Genomic DNA, 22,488 nt, shown 5'->3' with positions numbered 1-22,488 from the left:
GAAAAATTTCAGGACAGTCCATGAAACTGAATCCAATCTTGCTGAATTTTTGCAAAGAGAAACTAGATTTATGCAAGAATCAGATCCAATTTATTGAACTTGATTTGGATTCCAGAAACTCAATCTATACTAAAATCAAATTTAGATATAAAATCAACAAAACAAAATTCCAGAATTATCAATTTTCACACTTTGATTCATTTGATTGGATCAAAGAATGAATAAATCAAAATTCAAGGAAGGAAATCTAAAATCTAATCTAACTAATCATAGAATTCAAACAATGAAACAAGAATTAAACTACAGAAATTAGATCTAACCTTTGTTGAATGAAATGATCACATATACAATTGGATTTACACCAATTAAGCATGGATCATTATTCTCTTTTTGTGTTTTTGCTAAAATTGAAAAGAAAAATTCGATCAAATATGGATCAATTTATTTGATCCGATCTAATCTGATCTAAAAGAAAAAGAAAATGAAAACAATACTGAAATTGAAACTAGAGAATAGATCTAAGTAGAAGATCCAATCGGCCGATCGAAATTGAACTTGCACCAATTCCAAAATCGCTGATCAAGCTTCTTGAATTAGATATTTTTATGATTTTCGATTAGGAGAACTGAATAAGAATTGAACACAAACAAAAATTAAAAAGATTGAATCAATCAAAACAAGCAAACAAAAAAAGAAACAAAAGAACACGCAAATACATGCAATAGAGAGGAGGAAGAAGGACTCATAGGATTGGTGATTCGGCAATTTCGACGGCTTTGGTTGAGAAGAGAGTGATCTTCACCTCTTTTGATGTGCAACAATGCCTTCGGATCAGATCTCCATGCTTAGATCTACGGTGAAAATAGAAGAGAAAGGAGAAAAGAAATAAGAAGAATAAGAAGTTTTGAGAAGATGAGAAGAAGATTTGCATGGAAAGAAGAGAAGGCTTGGGCGTGAAATGGGGTGAAGACCCCTTTCACCCCCCCCCCCCCCCCCCCTTGTGGTTATTTATAGCCACTTAATAAAATAACAAATTAACTATAAAAATTCTTTAGAAATTCCAAAACACTACCTAGTTACGATAGAATTTGTAAAAACAAGGTGGCACCATTTTAGAAAGGGCTTCTAGGGAGTGTTATTTTGTGCATCATTGCTTGTATAATTTGATTCTTTTGTAGATATTATCTTGTAAAATCCTATTTTATTTCATCTTTTTCAAAAACCCTGGATATTTGTTTCAAAATTTCCTCTATTTTTCAAAATCCAGGGTTGTATATTTCTCATTCTTTATTCTTTCATAAATTTTTAAAACCTTGGACATTCTTTTAAGTTTTTCCTCTATCTTTCAAAAGTCCACACATATTTTTTCTTCCTTTCTTCTGATTTATTTAATTCTTTTGATCCTGCCTACAATTTTTCAAAATATTCAGGTATTGTCATCCATCATCAAATATGTCTTCAAAATTCTATTTTCTCATCCAAGATCTCTTTTATCAAGAGATCTCTTCTCAAAACTTTTAAAAATCTCTTTTATCATCTCTCTTTTTTCCAAAAATCTCCTTATGTCTGAACCCTTCCTTTATTCTACAACAAAACATCAGGCTTTCCATCATGGTCCAAACGAGAGCAGAAAGGAGAGCAGCTCAGCAAGGCAATGACAGTAAAGTGGAGGAAGTGAACTCTCCCAGATTGTCCCGAAGACATGATTCAGAAGAGGATGATGTTGACCCAGCAATGTACAAGATATTCCAAAAGATGATGGCAAAAATGATGTCCGAACAAGCTGGGTCAGGTTCAAAGAAAACATCCTCTAAGAACAAAATCAAGAGAAAGTCATTAAATAAACATGTCAGGATCAACAAGAAGAAAGTTTAGCAGGACAACACCTCTGAGGGTACAGAATCGACAAAAGAGGATTTCGAGGAAGAATAGTTCGTGTTCATCCCAAGACATCTGCGACAACCCAAGAAGATGGTAGAAGAGCCTGAATCAATGAACAAGCATAGAGACGGGGTCCCGGCAGAAGATTCAATTCAAACACTGACTAAGATGGTCAAGGATCTGCAAATTCGAGATAAGGGAAAGAAAGTATATACCAGGCAAGGCTTCTACCTCGGTTTTGATGAGGACAGCAGCGTGGAAGACCTCCCCAGAAAATTCATTAAATTTGATAGATCTGACAACCCAAAGGCCCATCTTGCAATGTTTTTCGCAGAGTATGCCAGATTCAGTGAAGACAACCGTGCTCTTTTCTTGTGCTTCCCACGCAGTCTCGAAGGCATAGCGGCTAAGTGGTACGCAGAACACATCAACCCTGTTGAGCTACGAGATTTTGACAAGGTCGTTAATCTGTTTGTGGAAAGATTCATGTTCAACACTGAGGCACTGCCAACCCTCAATCATTTATATAATTTGAAGCAAGAGGACAAAGAAAAGGCCATAGACTTCATTCGGAGGTAGAAAAACACATGCAATAAAATGAGAACCCCCATCTCATAGGAGCACGCACTCCAAGTTATCTTGAACAACTTTTCTCAGCCTTACAGGAGCCTTATTTCTACCTACCCATCAAAATCATTCATCAAACTTATTGAACGAGTTGAATGGCTCGAGATGGGGATGGACAATGGGATATATGAGGGCATCACCCTCATCAAGAGCAATCAAGATTTCAAAAAGAAGGCGAATTATACCTTCTTGGCCAACTCTAGCGGCAGTAGCAACAAAGATGGCAAGAACAAACAGATAGGTCAGCGAGAGGAACCCTTCAAGCAGAATGACAAGCCGGTTCTAGCCAAACAGAAGGAGAAGATAAAATGTGACTGTTGGGGTTATGATCACCAATTCACTGCTCTGAAACAATCCCTCGAGCAGGTCCTCGAATACATGTTGAGCAAAGAGATGGTCAAACTTTTGAGAATTGTTGATCCCCCGGTCACCATGGGAAAATGAAAAGACAAATTCTGCAAATTCCACCGAGCTTTGGGGCACGATACCGAACACTGCTTTGTGCTCAAAAACACCATCCAAGACTGCATCGATAAAAACCTTCTGATAGAGGACGAAGATGAAGAGCAGCCCGCTGTCCTGACCAAGCCTTTCCCGAACCACTCCAAGAACCAATGATGCCAAAGTTTCTCTGTTTTTCTCCTTTTCTCTTAGTAGTCATCTTGTAGGGGCAAGTAAGCCCTAGTCTTTTGTGATCTTTTTATCGCATACTTATAAATATTCAAGTTTTGTTTTCAGTCTTTGCTCATCAATAAAATGTCAATTTTCTTCATATCTTTGGAGTTTGATTCTTATTTCTTTTGCCATATTGAGGCATCTTTTTTTTTTTTTAAATTACATTTACACTTCAAAAAAATTTCTTTGCCATCAAATTCTTATTTTTTTTCAGGGTGAGGGACAATCCCAACATCATCCATGAGAGAAATGATATTATCTATGAGGGTTTTTCAAAATCGTAAAAATCTAAAAAAATTCTGCAAAATCTTCGTCATGATCACCAAAAGTTCAAAATTTTGATCTAATCTTTTAAAAAAAAAACAACCAGCGTGTTGATCCTCCTTTTCAAAATCGGTTTCAAACCATTGTTTTCAAAGAATCAACCCTCATGTTGATCTTTCTTCAAAATCAACCCACGTGTTGATTTTTCTTCAAAGATCAAATCTCGTGTTGATCATTCTTCAAAATCAACCTCACGGTTGATCCTCTTTCTAAAAATGATTTTCTCATGAACATTTTCCTCTCACTTTAAAAATCTCACGTGCAGGCAGGATCAAACAAACTCTTTTTTTCAATTTTTATCAATTTTTCGTTTATCAATCTTTATTAGTCTTATCAGTTTTATTCATCTTTATCAATTTTATCAATTTTATTGATTTTTTATCCATTTTTATTAATTCTTCTTGTCAATTCTTATTTTCAGTTACCCTTTCAGGTTAAGGGATAAACTTGATACCTTTTTCCCATGAGGTATTCCTTTATTCTTAATTTTCCACTCAGGTTAAGGGATAAACCTGAATTTCTCACTCAGGTTAAGGGATAAACCTGAATTTTCCTCTCAGGTTAAGGGATAAACCTGAACATTGTCTCGCGAGCTCCTTCTTCCTTTAGGATAAGGGATAATCCTGAAGTCTTTCATCATCTTCCAAGTATCCTCAATTTTTCCACCAAATTTTACCAATTTTTACCAGATCTTTGTCAATCTTTGTCAATTCTTTATTAATTTTTATTCTTTATCAATTTTATTGATTCTTTATCATTTTTTTTCAATTCTTTTGATTCTTTATCAACCTTTTATCAAATTTGTCAAATTTGTCAATTCTATTTCATTTCTTCTTTCCCATTCAGGATAAGGGATAATCCTCAGACCCCTTATGGGAGCAATAATGCTACCTGTGAGGATTCTCTTACAAAACAATTTTTATCAGTTTCCTCAATTTTTCTTCCATCAATTTCTATCTCTTTGTTTCCTCAATATTATCTTCTCCCCGTTCAGGATAAGGGATTAATCCTGAAAATCAGACCACATACAATTAACTATGATGGTCCTTTTCATTGCAGGTTAAAAAATTCAGTCTTCGAACTGGTCATTCTCAATCCTAAATCCGGTCCTTGCACTGGCAAATTTTCAAAATTCAATCTTCTAATTAAAGCTTTCTTTTAAAAACCCAAGTTCTGGCTCGAAATTCCTTCTCTTTTTCAAAAACCCAACCCTCAGGTTGGTCCATCTTCTTTTTTAAATATCCGAGTTCTGACTCGAACCCTTTTCCTTTTCAAAAACCCAACTCTTAGGTTGGTTCATCTTTCTTTTTAAATATCCGAGTTTCGACTAAGACTCTTTTCCTTTTCAAAAACCCAACTCTTAGGTTGGTTCGCCTTTCTTTTAAATATCCGAGTTCCGACTCAGACTTTTTCAAAAAAACCCAACTGCCAGGTTGGACCTTCTTCCAAAATCCAGCCTCCCGGCTGATCCCTTCCAAAATTTCAGTTTCAGGTTTATTCTCTTCAAAATTTCTTCTTTCTCCTTCAGGTTAAGCGATAAACCTGAGTTTCCCGTTCAGAATAAGGGATAATCCTAAAACCATTCATAGAAGCAGTGTAGCCTTCTATAATGGTCCTTCCAAATTCAGTCTAACACTGGTCATTCATCAAATCCAATTCTCACGTTGGTCCTTCCAAATCCAGTCTAACATTGGTCCTTCAAATCCAATTCTCACATTGGTCCTTCCAAATCCAGTCTAACACTCGTCCTTCACCAAATCCAATTCTCATATTGGTCCTTCCAAATCCAGTCCAACGTTGGTCCTTCACCAAATTCAATTCTCACATTGGTCCTTCCAAATCCAGTTTAACATTGGTCCTTCCAAATCCAGTCCAACGTTGGTCCTTCATCAAATCCAATTCTCATATTGGTCCTTCATCAAATCCAATTCTCACATTGGTCCTTCCAAATCCAGTCCAACGTTGGTCCTTCATCAAATTCAATTCTCACATTTGTCCTTCACCAAATCCAATTCTCACATTGGTCCTTCCAAATCCAGTTTAACATTGGTCTTTCATCGAATCCAATTCTCACATTGGTCCTTCCAAATCCAGTCCAACGTTGGTCCTTCATCAAATCCAATTCTCATGTTGGTCTTTCAAAATCCAGTCTAACACTGGTCCTTCATCAAAACAAATTTTCATGTTAATCCTTCCAAATCCAGTCTAACACTGGTCCTTCATCAAAACCAATTCTCATGTTAATCCTTCCAAATCCAGCCTAACATTGGTCCTTCATCAAATCCAATTCTCACATTGGTCCTTCACCGAATCCCAATTTTCTTAAATTGGTCCTTCAAAATTCTAGTTTTACATTGGTCCTTCAAAATCCCAATTGGCTCTTCAAAATTCCAGTCTTTACACTGGTCTTTCAAAATTCCAATGTTTACATTAGTCCTTCAAAATTCCAGTTTTACGTTGGTCCTTCAAAATTCCATTGTTTGCATTGGTCCTTCAAAATTCCAATTTTCTCAAGTTGGTCCTTCAAAATTCCAATGTTTACATTGGTTCTTTGAAAATTCCAATTTTCCCAAATTGGTCCTTCAAAATTCCAGTTTTACACTGGTCCTTCAAATTCCAATATTTACATTGGTCCTTTCAAATTCCAATTTCTCAAATTGGTCCTTCAAAATTCCAGCTGTTACGCTGGTCCTTCAAAATTCCAATGTATACATTGGTCCATCAAAATTCCAATTTTCTTAAAATTGATTCTTCAAGTTTCAATCCTTCAAAAATTCCAATGTATACATTGGTCCTTCAAAATTCCAATTTTCTTAAAAATGATTCTTCAAATTTCAGTCCTTCAAAATTCCAATATGTATATTGGTTCTTCAAGATTCCAATTTTCTCAAAATTGATCCTTCAAAATTCAGTTTTATCCTAGTCCTTCAAAATTCTAAATATTTATATTTGGTCCCTCAAAATCCCGATTTTCACAAATTGGTCCTTCAAACTCTAGTTTAACACTGGTCCTTTACCAAAATCTTTTTTTTTTACCAAAAATCCTTTACCAAAATCCCTTTACCCAAATCCATTTAGTTGGTCCTGTCAAATCCAGTTTTTGTTGGTCAAGTTTTTCAAAGTCTAAAAGCCTTACATTATTTCTCCCAAATTTCAGCTAAAGGTCCTATCAAAATCTATATTGAGTGATTATTTCACAAAGGATTCTTGAAAACTTTGCCAATCTGCTAAAAATGTGTTGATTCCAATATTTTACCGCACAAAAGAATTACCTAAGATTACCTCTAGTATTCTTTTCAAAAGGGTGAAGTTTTTTGCGAAAAAGAGTAAAATTCAAAAGGATGTAAGAAATATCCTTGGTATGATTAGCGAAAGAAATATTCAATGATGTTGAAAAGCTAGAAGTGAATTGATATTGATCATAGCTATGACACATGTTTAAAGACGATTTGTTGGCAACCAGGTAGTGGAAAATATCCTGAGCGATAAAAAGAATCCACTCAATCCATATCTCCTCATTCATTTAAGCTACAATCAAATATCCACAAAGGGGATCTCTTAATTGTCGTCAAGTTGAAGGCGAATATGCGAGCTAGACCCCCGGGGCCAAAGAAGATTTGGATAATCTTCGAGATGAAGGAGTTTGTGACGGATCCTTCCAGGGAACGTTTAGATCACCGTCAAGATGAAGGCGACTGCGTTGAACCTCTCGACAAACCCTAAAAGATATTTGATTGCGGCTATCATCAAGAGATTTCCAACCAATGAGTCAATATAATTTCTGAGAAAAAGAAGGATCGGAGCATCTCCAAGATGAAGGAGTTTGTGACGTACCCTTTCCCGAAGAAAAAAAGAAAAACCAGGACATATCCAAAATGAAGGATGATGTAATAAACTTCTCCCGAAACTCAAGAAAGCTCAATGTCTCAAAAAGAGTGCCAGAAAGATCATTATGAGAAAAGTCCCAGGATATCAAACTGGTAAGATTGTCAGGAATCATCTTTTCTCATGCAAAATCATTTCATCAATATCTTTTCGCTGCTTGCTTTTATGAAATTAAGACTATTTCTTCTCTATTCATATCAGGGAAATTGATAACTTCCTTGAAGAAACTCAACAACTTTAAAATTTGAATCTGACTTTGGAATCTGGGGAGTTAACCTCGTTGGAGGAAATACTCTAGGTAAAAGAGAGAATATCTTTTGCACATACGTGCACACCTTCAAGCATTTGAATCAACTACAATTTCATCTTATTGGCAAATTTTTTGGTTATTCAAAATGAAATAAATGCTCAATATCTATTTTGATACAACCTAGCGTTGTGTATATTTTTCAAAGAGAATTGTCTGATTCTGGTGGGGTATTTCTCCTAGTCCCATCATGGTTTTCCCCATCAAGGAATTCATGCTTTGTATATCCATTCAAATAAGGATTATACCTGAATCTCGTCTCACAAGGTTTTTTTTTTAAAATGTCCCATCGTGTTTTTTTCAAAAATCTTCGTCCCATCCAGGTTAAGGGCTAAACCTGAGTCTTTTCAAAAACTCTTATTTTTGTCTCGGCCACGAGGCTTCTTCAAAATCTCTCCTTTTACCATTTCAGGATATTCATCCCAAAAGTCCCATCACGATTTTCTCATTTTTTTTCTATCCAAATTATTTTCATTCTCGAGGATTTCGTTTCTTCCCAAAACCTTTTAGGATAAGATATTAAACCTGAGGATAATGTTTTACAAAAACAATTCTTTCACACCCAGTTCAGACCTCCTGACTGGGGCATTTTTTTTAGAAGAAAATTTGGTGTGTTTTCTTTGCCGCTAAGTCCGGCTTACAACCGGCTTAGCAACAAAGAGGGGCATCTGTGAACACCCCAAATTTTCCAAAAAATCTAAAATTTCCCTTTTTTTGCCCTTGGGCCCATCTTTTGAATAACTAAGTCAATTTCTGGTCAAATTTCCATTCATTTCTCAGATTCACTGGAATTCGAACTCAATTTTTGTATCTGACCCGATCCTGGATCCAGATCTGATATCTAGATCCAATTCTGAAACTGAATCTCTTATTTTTCAAAAAATCAAAAAAGAAAAAAAAATCAATTTCTTTGTATTTTCTCAGAGGTTTTTCTCAATACAAGGTCCGATCTCAATTCAAGATCTGAATTCCAATATTTTATCAAAATTTTGGGACCCAGAGCCATTTCTGAAATTCTTTTCTCAAAAACCTCATTTTGAAAATTCTTATATCTCAAAATAAAAGTTTTTGCAAAAATACTTCAAATACCTCATCTTTTAAAAATTCTCATGTTTTCCTTACGCTTTCGGAGTCTTTCTTTCAAAAACTCGGAAAAAGACAGTTTTTAAAACCTCTCTTTAGCTAAAAAACCATTTTCTTACCCCTTTTTTTTATAAATAAACAATCTTTTTGAAATTTTTTTAAAACTAAAAGGATCTTTTTTGAAATGTTCTCAACGGATTTCTGTTAGCCACAAGAGCTTCCTCTCCCATCCATTTTTAACCTCCATTCGATCTTTTTCCTTCTCGATTCTTCCTCCTCTTCTTATATAAACGATCACAAGAGTCGATCAAAGCATCCGTCTTTACCTTACCATTTTCATGTTTATCATGATTAAACAATATGCTATTGCATAAAGAAACCATGATTTCATGCTGTTTAAGGTTTCTTACAATTCTTACATAGATAAAATTATATTTGAGATATTCTATTAAGGTTTCATGATTCTTGGATAATGTATGTTAATGTTTTAGCAAAATTAGCATGAATATGATCAAATATGTATTGTATGGTGATGTAAATATGTTTAGAGCATAAAAAATCATAATTGTATGGATTTTACTTTGAATCTTATTCTTGCTTAATGTATCTTGCATGAGTTTGAATCTTGACTATTTTGTCCTCATTTTTTATCCTGACCTATTTCAGAAAAAATTGATATCACTGTGAAAACTAAGTCAATATGCAGTGTTCTACACATCTAGGGCTTGAATTTAGAATCTTGTTTTGTTCCGTTTGAATCAGTTTTGAGGTCAAAACATCTATTGCAATAGAGCATAGGTTTTCTGCTCTGTTAGTAAGACTGTTTTGACCAACAATTTTGATAGTTCTAAAAACCCAATCAAAACTGATCAAAACAAATTTTAAAAAATTTGGGTGAAATCTAACATGTACAAGAAAATCATGTAAAAAGGTTTTTGTCAAAAGATTTTTCTGTAAGTCTAGAGAAATTTCTCAAACAGAGATAAATTTTTATAGTCGACAAGATCTGTCTTATATTTTTTCTTAATAAGGTTTAGTTGCAAAATTTTCTTGATTTTATTACTATGAATTTTACAATTCTGTTTCTTGGACTGTGTTCCTAAGATATGGGGTCAGTCTTAGTAACATTGGGAGAGTGAAATTCGGTTCCTATGATTTTTGGTGGGTTTTTCAAAATCAGGTTAATAGGGATTTGAACTGCACAATATGACATATATGGATGCCTAATTGTATTTTACTTTATGCAGCATGATTATGGATGTTTATATTGAAATTTGATCTGATATGCATGCAAACTAAATGTATTCTATATTATTCTTGATTTATAATCATTCATATAGCAGACATGTTAATGAACATTGTGCATCATAAGGCATGATTAGTGTAAAGTAAATTATTACACATATTATTTGCATGTTGAAGCATGATCATGATTGCATGTGTGTGCAACATTTATGTATGCATGTGGGCATATGATATAGTAAAAATGATGTGTGATATGAGCATGCATGTAGCTTGGGTGTGAGCCTGGGTTCAACAGAACTTATAGGTGCTTGTAGTGCATAAAGAAAATAAAAGATATTCATACACATAATCACATAATTGCCTCGTGGAGGTTGGGCTCATGGTATTAACTGTGAGTATTTGAATGAGTCAAAACAGACTTGTTTATGGAATGCAATTGGGGTTGTGAGACTGAGTGCATGTATTGTGAGCACATGATATTTAATTGATGAGCCTAATAATTAAATAATACCCATGACTCATTCAAACTAGGTCCATTGAACCAGATACCACTTTAGAGAAAGTAGGGGTACACACGACCGATTGACCGTTGTTTGGTTTTTAGAAGGCAATGACGTCTTCCTTGGTCCCCAGTCTCCGATTGTAGGGGGCCTGAACTATCAGGTATCCTAGGTGGTATGTCCAAAATCTTTGTAGAGTAGAAATCAATTTCGTGCTGGACCACTAAGAGCTTCTCTTGATCATGGACTGCTCGAGTGGAACCTTCGTGGGAAGTTGCAGATTCTTTATTTCAATAAGGTTAATCAAATACATGGCATAATAAACCCTTCATTGAATTGGTTGAATCGAAGTTAGAAACCCAAAAGTGTACCTTCGGGAGGGAGAAAAAGTGAAATAAAAGAAATCAGAATAAAATCATTAAAATGTTTCGGTTTATGCATAAATTATTATTTTATTGGCATAATGCATTATAACATGTTTATTATGGAAATATGAATACAAGCATGATTTTTTATGTAGATGTAAATTATGCTTAGTTCTGATATATTATATTGCATGATTTAGATGTTATATGAAAGAGTATCAATGCTTATTTCTGTGATTGAAATATTTGTGTTCATGTATTTTGGTGATTACCTACTGAGACCGTCTAGTTCCTCTATTTATAATATTTTAAATAATGAGTAGGTTTGAGGGTGATGACAGTAGACTAAGGGTGGCGCTATGAGGGTCATAGTTCTTCAGGCTATTGAGATGACTTGATATTTTTGCTATTTGGTTATTTGATTAAGTTCTGTAGACTCTGATAATGGTTGAGACTAGTGTTTGATTCATTTTAGTGCAAACTTTGTTTTAATTTATTTATTCTAGTCTTACATGTATATGTTGCATCTCTAACCCACCCAAAGATTAAACCATATTTAAAAATAGTTTTTACTGTGTTCTTGAAAATTGTGTAAAGGGGTTTAAAAAAAAATCCTAAAATTTTAGTTTAAAAAATTGAGGCATTACATACATAGTGTGTGACCTGGGTTTGGGTTCAGCCCCAATCCAAAATGAAATACTAATCCACAAATCTCATATATCTTTTAAGTGCCAAAAAAATCCTAACTAATAGTTAAAACTAGACTAGAGAGGGGTCAGTTAGTCTGACTACGTCCTTCTATAACCAGAGTCTAGTTATCCTAACAAAGTTATTAAAAGCATAATTAAAATAAAATAAAAACATATTTTGCTGGATCCATGTGACAAAATAGAAAATAGGTAGTAGAAGAGAAAGGAATAGACATTTTTTGGCTCCTTTAATTTAGCCACATTACTTCTATTTTTTTTCTCCTATCTTGATATGCCAAATGTCTTGTGTAAGAAAGGTTTTTCCCCTTGTAGGGAACTCTCTTTAAGTGCCATGCATTCTTTTTTTAAGATTCATATATTTTATCCTTGCTTGAATAATTAGAAGATACGTGTTCTTTGACTCTTGACCATATCATTAGCCATATAGGCTTCCACAATAGTATATTAGACCTCACAAAACTTAAATTTTTTTTCTCAAGAGTATGAGGTGGCATCTTGGATTTGGAACACAGATCCTAGGACATCTTTTATAATATAAGCTGAATAAAGAACAATTCTTTATAGACCCAACCCTTTGCTCTGTAGATAAATGGATAAAAAAACTAATATCAAAACCCAATGTCACGTTACACTCAGCTCCATTGAAACAAAAAATCAACACATCAAATCCTACTAAAATCAAAGAACATCAAAATAAATAAAGGCTGATTTCAAACTGTAACACTTATTAATGATCTCCATTTAACCATCTGTCTGTGAATGATTAACCATGTTATAGTTCAGTTTGATACAACTCAATACAAAATACGTGATCCAAAACTAACTCAGAAAGATAGAGCTTCAGTAACTCATGATACTTTAAGACATACCCTGAAGCTTGACGATGTGGCTTACAAATTGCTTTAGCCACCAGTTCTGTAGAGTATTCTCAGAGCGGTGCGGTGAAGTGAGCATGCTTCGAAAATCGGTCTACTCGTGACAAAATCACCTCTTTCAGCTTAGAAGAGGGAAGGCCCTCAACAAAGTTCATTTTATTTTTAATTATAATATTATTAATAGCTCTTCATCTGAATAAACTCAACGCAGTCAAACGCTCAACATCGATGGGGTTTTTAGTCATTTTCGGATAGATCCCTACTTTTTCATGGGTCGAATATGTTGAATCTCTCTCTCTCTCTCTTCCCTTGCAGCGGCTGCGGCAGCTACTCACAGGTGATGTCCTCAACTTCCTCCACAGTCCTGTTCCCCTTCCTCCCTCTCCCACACAAACCCTAAAATTCAAAAAGCCAATCCAACGTTCAGCCACTCCTCTTTCTCACTGTCTCCAGTCATCTGGGTATTCAGTATAACCTTTAAAAATCCTTTTCTGGTATCCCATTTTCAGGCAGAAAACTCCCAAGTTCCACTTCTGTATCCTTTCATCATCTCATCTCAAACCCTAATCCCAAAACCCTAGAAAAGTTTCTGGGTTTCTCTCTTTTCATCCGGTTTTTGTTCAAGGAGAGGAGAGGAGAAGCCACCATGGGTAGCATATGTACTCCGTCGTCCATTGTGGCAGTGCCCACGACCAATTTCCTCAAATCCGACAGGGTCTGCACCTTATTCTACTCCAAGAAGGGCTCCTCTTTCCTTTCTTCAAAGAAATCGCTTCACCTTGCCTCGCCAGTTTGCTCGGTGAGTGGCGCGAAGAAGGCAAACTCGGGGGAAAATGAGGCGGGATTCAATCTGCCCACGAGTGACACTCCGTCGTTCAGGAGTTTCGGATTCGCAGGCGATGGAGCTCCGAGGGGGAGGAGGAGCGACATCAAGAAGATTTTGATTCTGGGCGCAGGGCCGATTGTTATCGGGCAAGCTTGCGAGTTTGATTATTCGGGAACCCAGGCTTGCAAGGCTCTGAAAGAAGAAGGGTATGAGGTTGTCCTGATCAATTCAAACCCAGCGACGATCATGACTGATCCGGAGGTGGCCGACAGGACATACATTACTCCGATGACGCCGGAGTTGGTTGAGCAGGTCCTCGAGAAGGAGCGGCCAGACGCAATCCTGCCCACGATGGGCGGGCAGACTGCTTTGAATTTAGCGGTGGCTTTAGCAGAGAGTGGGGTTTTGGAGAAATATGGCGTTAAGTTGATTGGGGCAAAGCTCGATGCGATCAAGAAGGCAGAAGACAGGGACTTGTTCAAACAAGCCATGGAGAATATTGGGATCAAAACGCCGCCTTCAGGGGTTGGAACAACTCTAGAAGAGTGTCTGGAGATAGTTAATTGGATTGGAGAGTTTCCGGTTATAATTCGACCTGCGTTTACTCTGGGAGGTACCGGAGGCGGGATTGCATATAACAGAGAAGAGTTCGAATCGATATGTAAGGCAGGTCTTGCAGCGAGCTTGACATCTCAGGTACTTGTGGAAAAATCATTGTTGGGATGGAAGGAATATGAGCTCGAGGTAATGAGAGACTTGGCTGATAATGTGGTGATCATATGCTCAATTGAGAATATTGATCCCATGGGTGTTCATACCGGGGATTCGATCACGGTTGCCCCGGCTCAGACGCTTACTGACAAGGAGTACCAACGGTTGAGAGATTATTCAGTTGCAATAATTCGGGAAATTGGTGTTGAGTGTGGCGGGTCGAACGTTCAGTTTGCTGTTAATCCCAAAGATGGCGAAGTCATGGTGATTGAGATGAACCCCAGAGTGTCTAGGTCCTCGGCATTGGCTTCCAAGGCCACTGGCTTTCCCATAGCCAAGATGGCCGCAAAGTTGTCCATCGGTTACACTCTGGACCAGATTGCGAACGACATTACCAAGAAAACTCCTGCTAGTTTTGAGCCATCCATTGATTATGTTGTGACGAAGGCAAGTTTTGTTCATGTTTTCCCTTCATAATGTGTTCATCTCTTCTTGGTTGAGTTCTTCCTTACATTTTATCTGATATCTTTGTTTGTCTTAGTGTCAATTCTTCATCTTATACTTTAACCTGATTCTGAGTTATCTTGAATACGATGTGGTGCATAATTTGTTTCTTGTATCTCTTCATCCTTTTCCCCCTCTGTTTTTGGTTATGTTTGAGGCATCAAAATGTCCATTTTAATAATATCTGGCAGTACATGCTGCGCTTTGCAAGATGTATCAGGTTCCTTTGTTATTTGCAACATGTACAATATGCTTCATATACGTTAAAACATGCTATATTGCTAAAGTCTATATTTGCAAAGCATCATGCAATTGAGATGATAAAGCAACTAGCTGATCCATTTGTTGGTACAGTTTCATTTTGCATTAGTTTTGGTATGATTCTAAACTGAAACCTCTTCCTTTTCTTTGTGCTTCATTCTTCTTCGATTTGACATCATTTTTCATGATTATTTTGCATACAGATTTTTAAGAAGTGCTCGTGAATGTGAGTTTCTATCTATTCACTTGTTTATTAATAGTTCAATGTTTGCAGTTTGTAATTTATATGTGATAACTTGATGATAGCTTTAATTCAATAGTGACATTAATATAAAATATGTAATTATTGGATTGATGATTGTTGTAGGATGTGCTTCATAGACAATTCTTCCACAAAATGATGGTGCTTTTTTATCCTTGTTAAAATTTTCTTTATTTTCATACATATATGTTTTTTCTTCTTTAAATATAATTTTGTGTTTTGTTTGCTTTCTGAAAGTCCAGTTTACAACAACAACCACTACGCCTTCATCCCAAAACAATTGGGGTTGGCGATATGAACCAAAAAAGAAAATCATTCTGGGTCTTCCATATGAATCCTTCTCCTCCAATCATTTCTATCCAATGTCATCTCCTCGGTGAGGTTCAAAGCATTCATATCCTTTCCTATCATCTCCATCCAAGTCTTCTTAGGCCTACCTCGACCTCTTTTAACTAATATATTTTCCCATTTCTCCATCCTTCTAACTGGAGCATCATTAGGCCTTCGCCGAATATGTCCAAACCACCGTAAACGATTCTCTCTCATCTTATTTTCAATTGATGCAATGCCTACCTTCTTACGTATCTCCTCGTTTCGAATCTTATCTTTTATTGTATTTTCACACATCCATCTAAGCATACGCATCTCAGCTACACTCATTTTTTGAATATGATGTCTCTTGGCAGCCCAACATTCCGTACCATATAGTAAAGCAGACCTAATTGTCGTCCTATAAAACTTTTCCTTCAACCGCAATGGCATTCTACGATCGCACCACACTCCAGTTGCACTTTTCCATTTCATCCACCCAACCTTTATCCTATGATTTACATCTCTATCAATTTCTCCATACTTTTGAATGATAAATCCCAAATATTTGAAACAATCATCCACTGATATTTCTTGCTCACCAAGCTTCACTACACTCCCGTCACTACTTCGTTGCTTACTAAACCGACATTCCATATATTTTGTCTTACTCTTACTCAACTTAAAACCTCTTGCTTCCAATGTTTGTCTCCATAATTCTAACTTGGCATTAACCCCAGCTCTAGACTCATCGATCAAAACAATATCATCAGTAAACAACATACACCACGACACATTTTTTTGAATTGATCTCGTAAGCTCATCCATCACTATAGCAAATAGGAAAGGGCTTAATGCAAATCCTTGATGTAACCCAACCGTTATAGGAAAATTGATTGTCACCCCTCCACAAGCGCGGACATTGGTTACTACTCCTTCGTACATATCTTTAATTATACTAATGTACTTGAGAGAAACACCTTTCTTCATCATTGTCCACCAGAGAACATCCCTGGGTAATATATCGTATGCCTTCTCCAAATCAATAAAAACCATATGCAAATCTTTGTTCCTCTCTCTATATCTCTCAATAAGTTGTCTAAGAAGATGTATAGCTTCCGTAGTTGATCTTTCATGCTTAAAACCAAATTGATTCTCCGATATCATGACAACCTTCCTCAACCTATACTCAATCACCCTCTCCCAAAGTTTCATAGTATGACTCATGAGTTTTATACCACGATAGTTTGTGCAATCTTGTATATCACCCTTATTCTTATATAGAGACACCAAAGTACTCTTCCTCCACTCATTAGGCATCTTATTTGTCTGCCAAATCTTGTTAAAAAGATTTGTCAACCATTCTAAACCTTTCTCACCCAAGCATTTCCAAGCCTCGATAGGTATACCATTTGGGCCAACTGCCCTTCTTGATTTCATTTTAATTTGATTAATCAAATCTATAAAAAATAAAAATCGATTTAAATTCGAAAATCTCATGAACAGTCATCTAGAATGATGTTGACTTATCTATCAACCCTTATAAAAACCAATCTTTACATCACGTTGCTAGTGCCTGATTATTTTCCAAATTTATGATAGCATGAAGCTTGTTAATTATTGTTGAGAATGGGATTCTCTTATACTTTCCCATTTTCATAGCTTAGAGGAACAGAGTTGACTTCCTCATCGTAGAAAATGGAGGCCATAACTCTTAATAATGGATGTGGTTTATCAAAATTGGTTGGCAGATGGATGTTATCATGTTGCACCAAAATTACAAGAGTATCTTATATTTATCTTCCTCTAGTTGATCTATGATCTATTTTCGTAAGTTAATTATACGGATCCCTGAGCTTGATGGAGAAATCACCATTGCATATTTCTTTTTTTACATTTTTTTAGTGTGCAAGGTGGATGTATCATACTTGCTCTCATAGCAAGGTTTCACGGAGAATTGAGTTATTTGATGTGTCCTTGAGGAACATCCTAAATAGAACTACAGCAGTTGACTTTAACCCCTATCAATACTCAGTTCCATTATTGTTATATTTAATCAACAGGAGAACATAAAGGAAACCTTTATAATTGAGTTTCATCATTTGTTACCTTTTTCCTCTTTTTTGTTGGTCAATAGCCTTTATTGAGTTTCTCTAGATTATAGGGTATTGCAACTTTTGGTTTGATTTTCTACTTAGATGGATATACTTTGTGAAAAAGGCTTTCTATCATCATACTGTATGTTTTTCTTAAAAACTGGTTGAACAATCTTTTAGAGTTTTTGGATTTCCGGAGTTCTTACATGTGTTTGAGGCATGATGCAGTAAAAAACATTTATAAAGGATGAAATATGGTAAATTATTTAGTAGTCATGCTAAGTTTATCTCAGAATATTGAGCTACCTAGACGTTGCGATTCTTAATCCACAGCCCTGGTGATCATGGTAAACTTCAAGTTGGCTACATTTGTTTATTCTTTTTGTTTGGCTATTCAAACCCTTCTGAGTAATTGTCATTCAAACAGCATAAAAGTTGATGCATAATATTTGCAATGATAACCTCACTATGAATTACGAAAGCTCAACGTTCCATTTCTTAACTAGGCTTAATACAATTTATTTATTGATGATCCATTTAATTGTTGAACTCATAACAAGCATCCGTTTGATTGTTTGAGTCTTATTTGGTTATGTATTGTCTGATTGCATTTTCCTAATTGGGAATTGAAAAATGTGTGCTTCTACATAGACAAAAGAATAAGGTACTTTTCATCAACAGGTTAAATGTATTGAGTCATCCTTGCGTATATTCTGTGCATTGATGCATGCATGTGCATAGTTATGTTAGTTATTTTGTCCTTCTTAGGGTGCTGTTGTTTTTACTTTGACGGTATATTGGTATTTGATGCCAATGATCCAATACTAATCTGATTGCTTCAATGCAATGCTTAACTTGCATTTTGCAGATACCACGATTTGCATTTGAGAAATTTCCTGGTTCTCAACCCGTGTTGACAACACAAATGAAGTCTGTTGGTGAAACTATGGCATTGGGTCGAACTTTCCAAGAGTCATTCCAGAAAGCAGTTCGTTCCTTGGAATCTGGTCATGCTGGTTGGGGCTGTTCACATGTCAAGGAACTGGATTGGGACTATGAGCAGTTGAAATACAGCCTTCGTGTTCCTAGTCCAGATCGCATCCATGCATTATATGCTGCAATGAAGAAGGGAATGCATATTGAAGAGATTCATGACATTAGTTTCATAGATAAATGGTTTCTTGCACAGCTAAAAGAGCTGGTGGATGTGGAGCAGTTTTTGTTGGCTACAAGCTTAGAAAAACTCATGAAGCATGACTTCTATGAAGTGAAGAGAAGAGGTTTCAGTGACAAGCAGATTGCATTTGCAACATCATCTACAGAGAGAGACGTACGTGCCAGACGTCTGTCAGTGGGTGTCTCTCCTTCATACAAAAGGGTTGACACTTGTGCTGCAGAGTTTGAGGCTGACACTCCATACATGTACTCTTCATATGAGTGCGAATGTGAATCAGATCCAAGTAAAAGGAAAAAGGTGTTGATACTGGGTGGTGGACCAAATCGCATTGGTCAGGGTATCGAGTTTGACTATTGCTGCTGCCACACATCATTTGCTCTTCAGGTTAGTTATCAAGTTTTATCACTATTTTTCATCTGTTCTGTTTCTTTCACGGCTACTCTTTTCCTTCAAGGAGTTTCTAGTCTTTAGGCATGCCTATAAGGGTGATTGTGATGCCCTATTGTACTAGGAGCTATTTTTCAGCATGTTAAGGTGTTTTTCTACCATGGCACATGTTTTTTGCCACTTTACCTACTTCAGAACTGTGCTGCTAAATGGTTGGTTCCTAAATTCAGACAGTATCTTATTATGTATCTGGTTTTGTTTTCTTTACCACTGTTTTGATTGCATTAGAAGAGAAAATTTCAACTGTCATGGCAGCAAAGGTGATGGGATGGGAGGGCTTCTAGCTTTGTCTTTTTTGATTTATCCATGACAAGATATGTTTACTTTCTGTTTTCTATATAGTCATCCTATTTAAACTGAATTTTTTAGCTACTAAAGTATTAAAACATTGTTTATCCCTTGCTTCAGGCTTCTGGGTATGAAACTACTAGCTTTGTCTTTTTGATTTATCCATGCCAAGATATGTTTACCTATACTTTTTGTTTTCTATGTATTGATGCTATTTTTATTTTTTACATGTTTTCATCCAATATTCAAATAAACTTCAGCTAACAAAGTATTAAACATTGCTTCTCCATTGCTTCAGACTGCTGGATACGAAACTATTATGATGAACTCAAATCCAGAAACTGTGTCTACAGACTATGACACAAGTGACCGCCTTTACTTTGAACCACTGACAGAGGAAGATGTTTTGAACGTCATTGACCTGGAGAGGCCAGATGGCATTATTGTTCAGTTTGGTGGGCAAACACCACTAAAGCTAGCCCTTCCCATCCAGCATTACCTGGATGAATTTAGGCCCATTTCAGCAAGTGGTAGTGGGCCTGTGCGCATATGGGGTACTTCTCCTGATTCCATTGATGCTGCTGAAGATAGAGAAAGGTTCAATGCAATTCTGAAAGAGCTTGGTATTGAGCAACCTCAAGGGGGTATAGCAAAGAGTGAAGAACATGCATTGGCAATTGCCAAGCAGATAGGCTACCCAGTCGTTGTTCGACCATCATATGTTTTAGGTGGTCGAGCAATGGAAATTGTATACAGTGATGACAAGCTTGTTAAGTATATGGAAAATGCAGTAGAAGTTGATCCTTCACGGCCTGTTTTGATTGATAAGTATCTTTCAGATGCATGTGAGATAGATGTAGATGCCCTTGCTGACTCTCAGGGGAATGTAGTTATTGGTGGTATAATGGAGCACATAGAGCAAGCTGGAGTGCACTCTGGTGATTCAGCATGTTCATTACCAACTAAAACCGTCCCAGCCGCCTGCTTGGAGACGATTCGGACATGGACAGTGAAGTTAGCAAAGCGGCTTAATGTGTGCGGATTGATGAATTGCCAGTATGCCATCACGGCATCGGGTGATGTTTTCATCTTGGAGGCCAATCCTCGTGCTTCCCGTACTGTCCCGTTTGTGTCAAAGGCTATTGGTCACCCACTTGCAAAGTATGCTTCTCTTGTAATGTCTGGCCAATCTCTGCATGAACTTGGTTTCACGAAAGAGGTTATTCCTCGCCATGTTTCTGTCAAGGAGGCAGTACTGCCATTTGAAAAATTTCAAGGTTGTGATGTATTGCTTGGGCCAGAGATGCGTAGTACTGGGGAAGTCATGGGGATTGATTTCCAATTCCCGATGGCTTTTGCAAAGGCTCAAATAGCTGCTGGTCAGAGGTTGCCGTTGTCTGGCACTGTGTTCATTAGCTTGAATGAGTTAACGAAACCCCATCTGCCAGCAATTGCTCGTGGTTTTTCCAGCTTGGGATTCAGGATAGTTGCTACTTCTGGTACAGCAACCAGGCTTGAGTTGGAAGGGATCCCTGTTGAACGGGTGCTGAAGTTGCACGAGGGGCGGCCACATGCCGGAGACATGGTGGCAAATGGTCAAATTCAAGCGATGGTGATCACTAGCTCTGATGATCCACTTGATCAGATTGATGGGCGGCAGCTGAGGAGGATGGCATTGTCCTATAAAGTTCTTATCATTACAACTGTGGCTGGTGCGTTGGCGACTGTGGAGGCAATTCGAAGCATGAAGCAGGGTCCTGTCAGTATGCTGGCTTTGCAGGATTTCTTCAACATCAAGGGGACAACTGAGATTTCTGGTGACGAATTGCAGCCTGCATCATCTCTTGATTAATCTACAAAAGCAAAGGCAAAATTTTTAAACTTTTTCTTTAATGTTATATCAATAAGTAATTTGGTTTTTCCTTTTTACATTAAGAGTTTTGTGAACGCATATATGTTTTAAATCTTTTTCCTTAATTAGAGCCGGGGGCTTTATTTTCTACTTAATCTCCTCGAGTATCAAGTTATTGGTGTAAATTATTCTCAATGTGCTATAAGACAAGGGGGATACATTTTGCGTAATTTGGTTCAACTCAAATATTAAATATCCAGGATATGTACTTGTCTAGATATTTTGCATATATGGGTCTTTGAATTTGGTTGAGTAGACTCGTTCCGAACCTGAGTATGAGCAAATTTTGAGGTTCATAGGGCTGTCAGCCTAGACTTCGCTGTTAAAAGGTATATTGTGATCCTAAATGATGCGGCCATCAACCCCTGGTGATTGAGCTTCCAAATATGTTCTGGTTGCCACTTTTGCATCTGGAACATACCAGTTTACATGTGAGTCTGGTGGCATCCTTGGAAGACGATCAGAACGCGTGCCTCTATGACTTTCTGTAACGCCCCAACAATTCGGATAAAAAATTTTGGTAAATTTTTTTTTTTGAAATAGCGGAAGTGACCAGTTCAATAGTCGGGCGAATTACAGGGTAAAACAAAGAGTACTAAAGAGTTTTTCATTCTTTAAAGAAAGTAATTTGTTTATTTATTACAACTCATAAATGCAACAATAATTAGACTAATCAGAGTTCTAAACACGATCACTGAAGAATAAGATCCCATGGCTAAGATCCCATGGCTACTTTTGCAGTGACACCTGCGATTGCTTCACTTACTCGCTACTTGAAAAATTTTAATGCAGAAAGGGTCAAACTTCTTTGTCTGCGTAAGAAGCATTATATTTATATGTTGTGCTCAGTGTCCTGTGTACAAATATATGCAACATTTGCGGATATTACAATCGTAAAGTTCTGGGCAATATAACTTGCTAAGAAATTTTTTACTGAAACATACATGCTTTCTACTTTACTATGAAATAAGAAAAGTACCAGATACGTGCTCATTCTTACAGACTTTATGGTTTTCTATCCTTTCTAAAATTCAATACAAGGATTATAACATTTTCTCACAAACAACTACGAAAACAATGTAAACTTTTTATGTTTATCTTTCAATTACCCTGTGGGTACGCACAGGCATTCAACATCGTATCATACCGAGATCATACAGGGCTCTATTATTTAATAACCCGTATGACTAGCCATACAGATATCGAAAAGAGACGGCC

General features: G+C 36.6%; 1 protein-coding gene across 1 annotated transcript; it reads left to right on the top strand.

Annotated features, from left to right (window-relative positions):
• Positions 1 to 12,748: 12,748 nt before the first annotated feature.
• On the top strand, positions 12,749 to 21,436 carry CARB (carbamoyl phosphate synthetase B). Its single transcript, XM_090002707.1, has 3 exons — positions 12,749 to 14,461; positions 18,315 to 19,007; positions 19,657 to 21,436. Exons 1-3 carry the CDS (start codon positions 13,124 to 13,126, stop codon positions 21,208 to 21,210), a joined length of 3,585 nt encoding a protein of 1,194 aa, XP_089858833.1. The 5' UTR covers positions 12,749 to 13,123; the 3' UTR covers positions 21,211 to 21,436.
• Positions 21,437 to 22,488: the final 1,052 nt, after the last annotated feature.

This window comes from Nuphar pumila, chromosome 4 (genome assembly GCF_984573655.1).
Source record: "Nuphar pumila chromosome 4, dmNupPumi1.hap1.1, whole genome shotgun sequence".
Classification (NCBI taxonomy): domain Eukaryota; kingdom Viridiplantae; phylum Streptophyta; class Magnoliopsida; order Nymphaeales; family Nymphaeaceae; genus Nuphar; species Nuphar pumila.
Note: the sequence above shows the minus strand (reverse complement) of the source record. Positions and strands in the feature narration are given on the sequence as shown.

Coding starts and splice junctions, on each gene's coding strand:
- CARB (XM_090002707.1), top strand. CDS start 13,124: ATGGGTAGCATATGTACTCCGTCGTCCATTGTGGCAGTGCCCACGACC. Junction 14,462..18,314: donor TTGATTATGTTGTGACGAAG/GCAAGTTTTGTT, acceptor TGCATTTTGCAG/ATACCACGATTTGCATTTGA. Junction 19,008..19,656: donor ACACATCATTTGCTCTTCAG/GTTAGTTATCAA, acceptor CCATTGCTTCAG/ACTGCTGGATACGAAACTAT.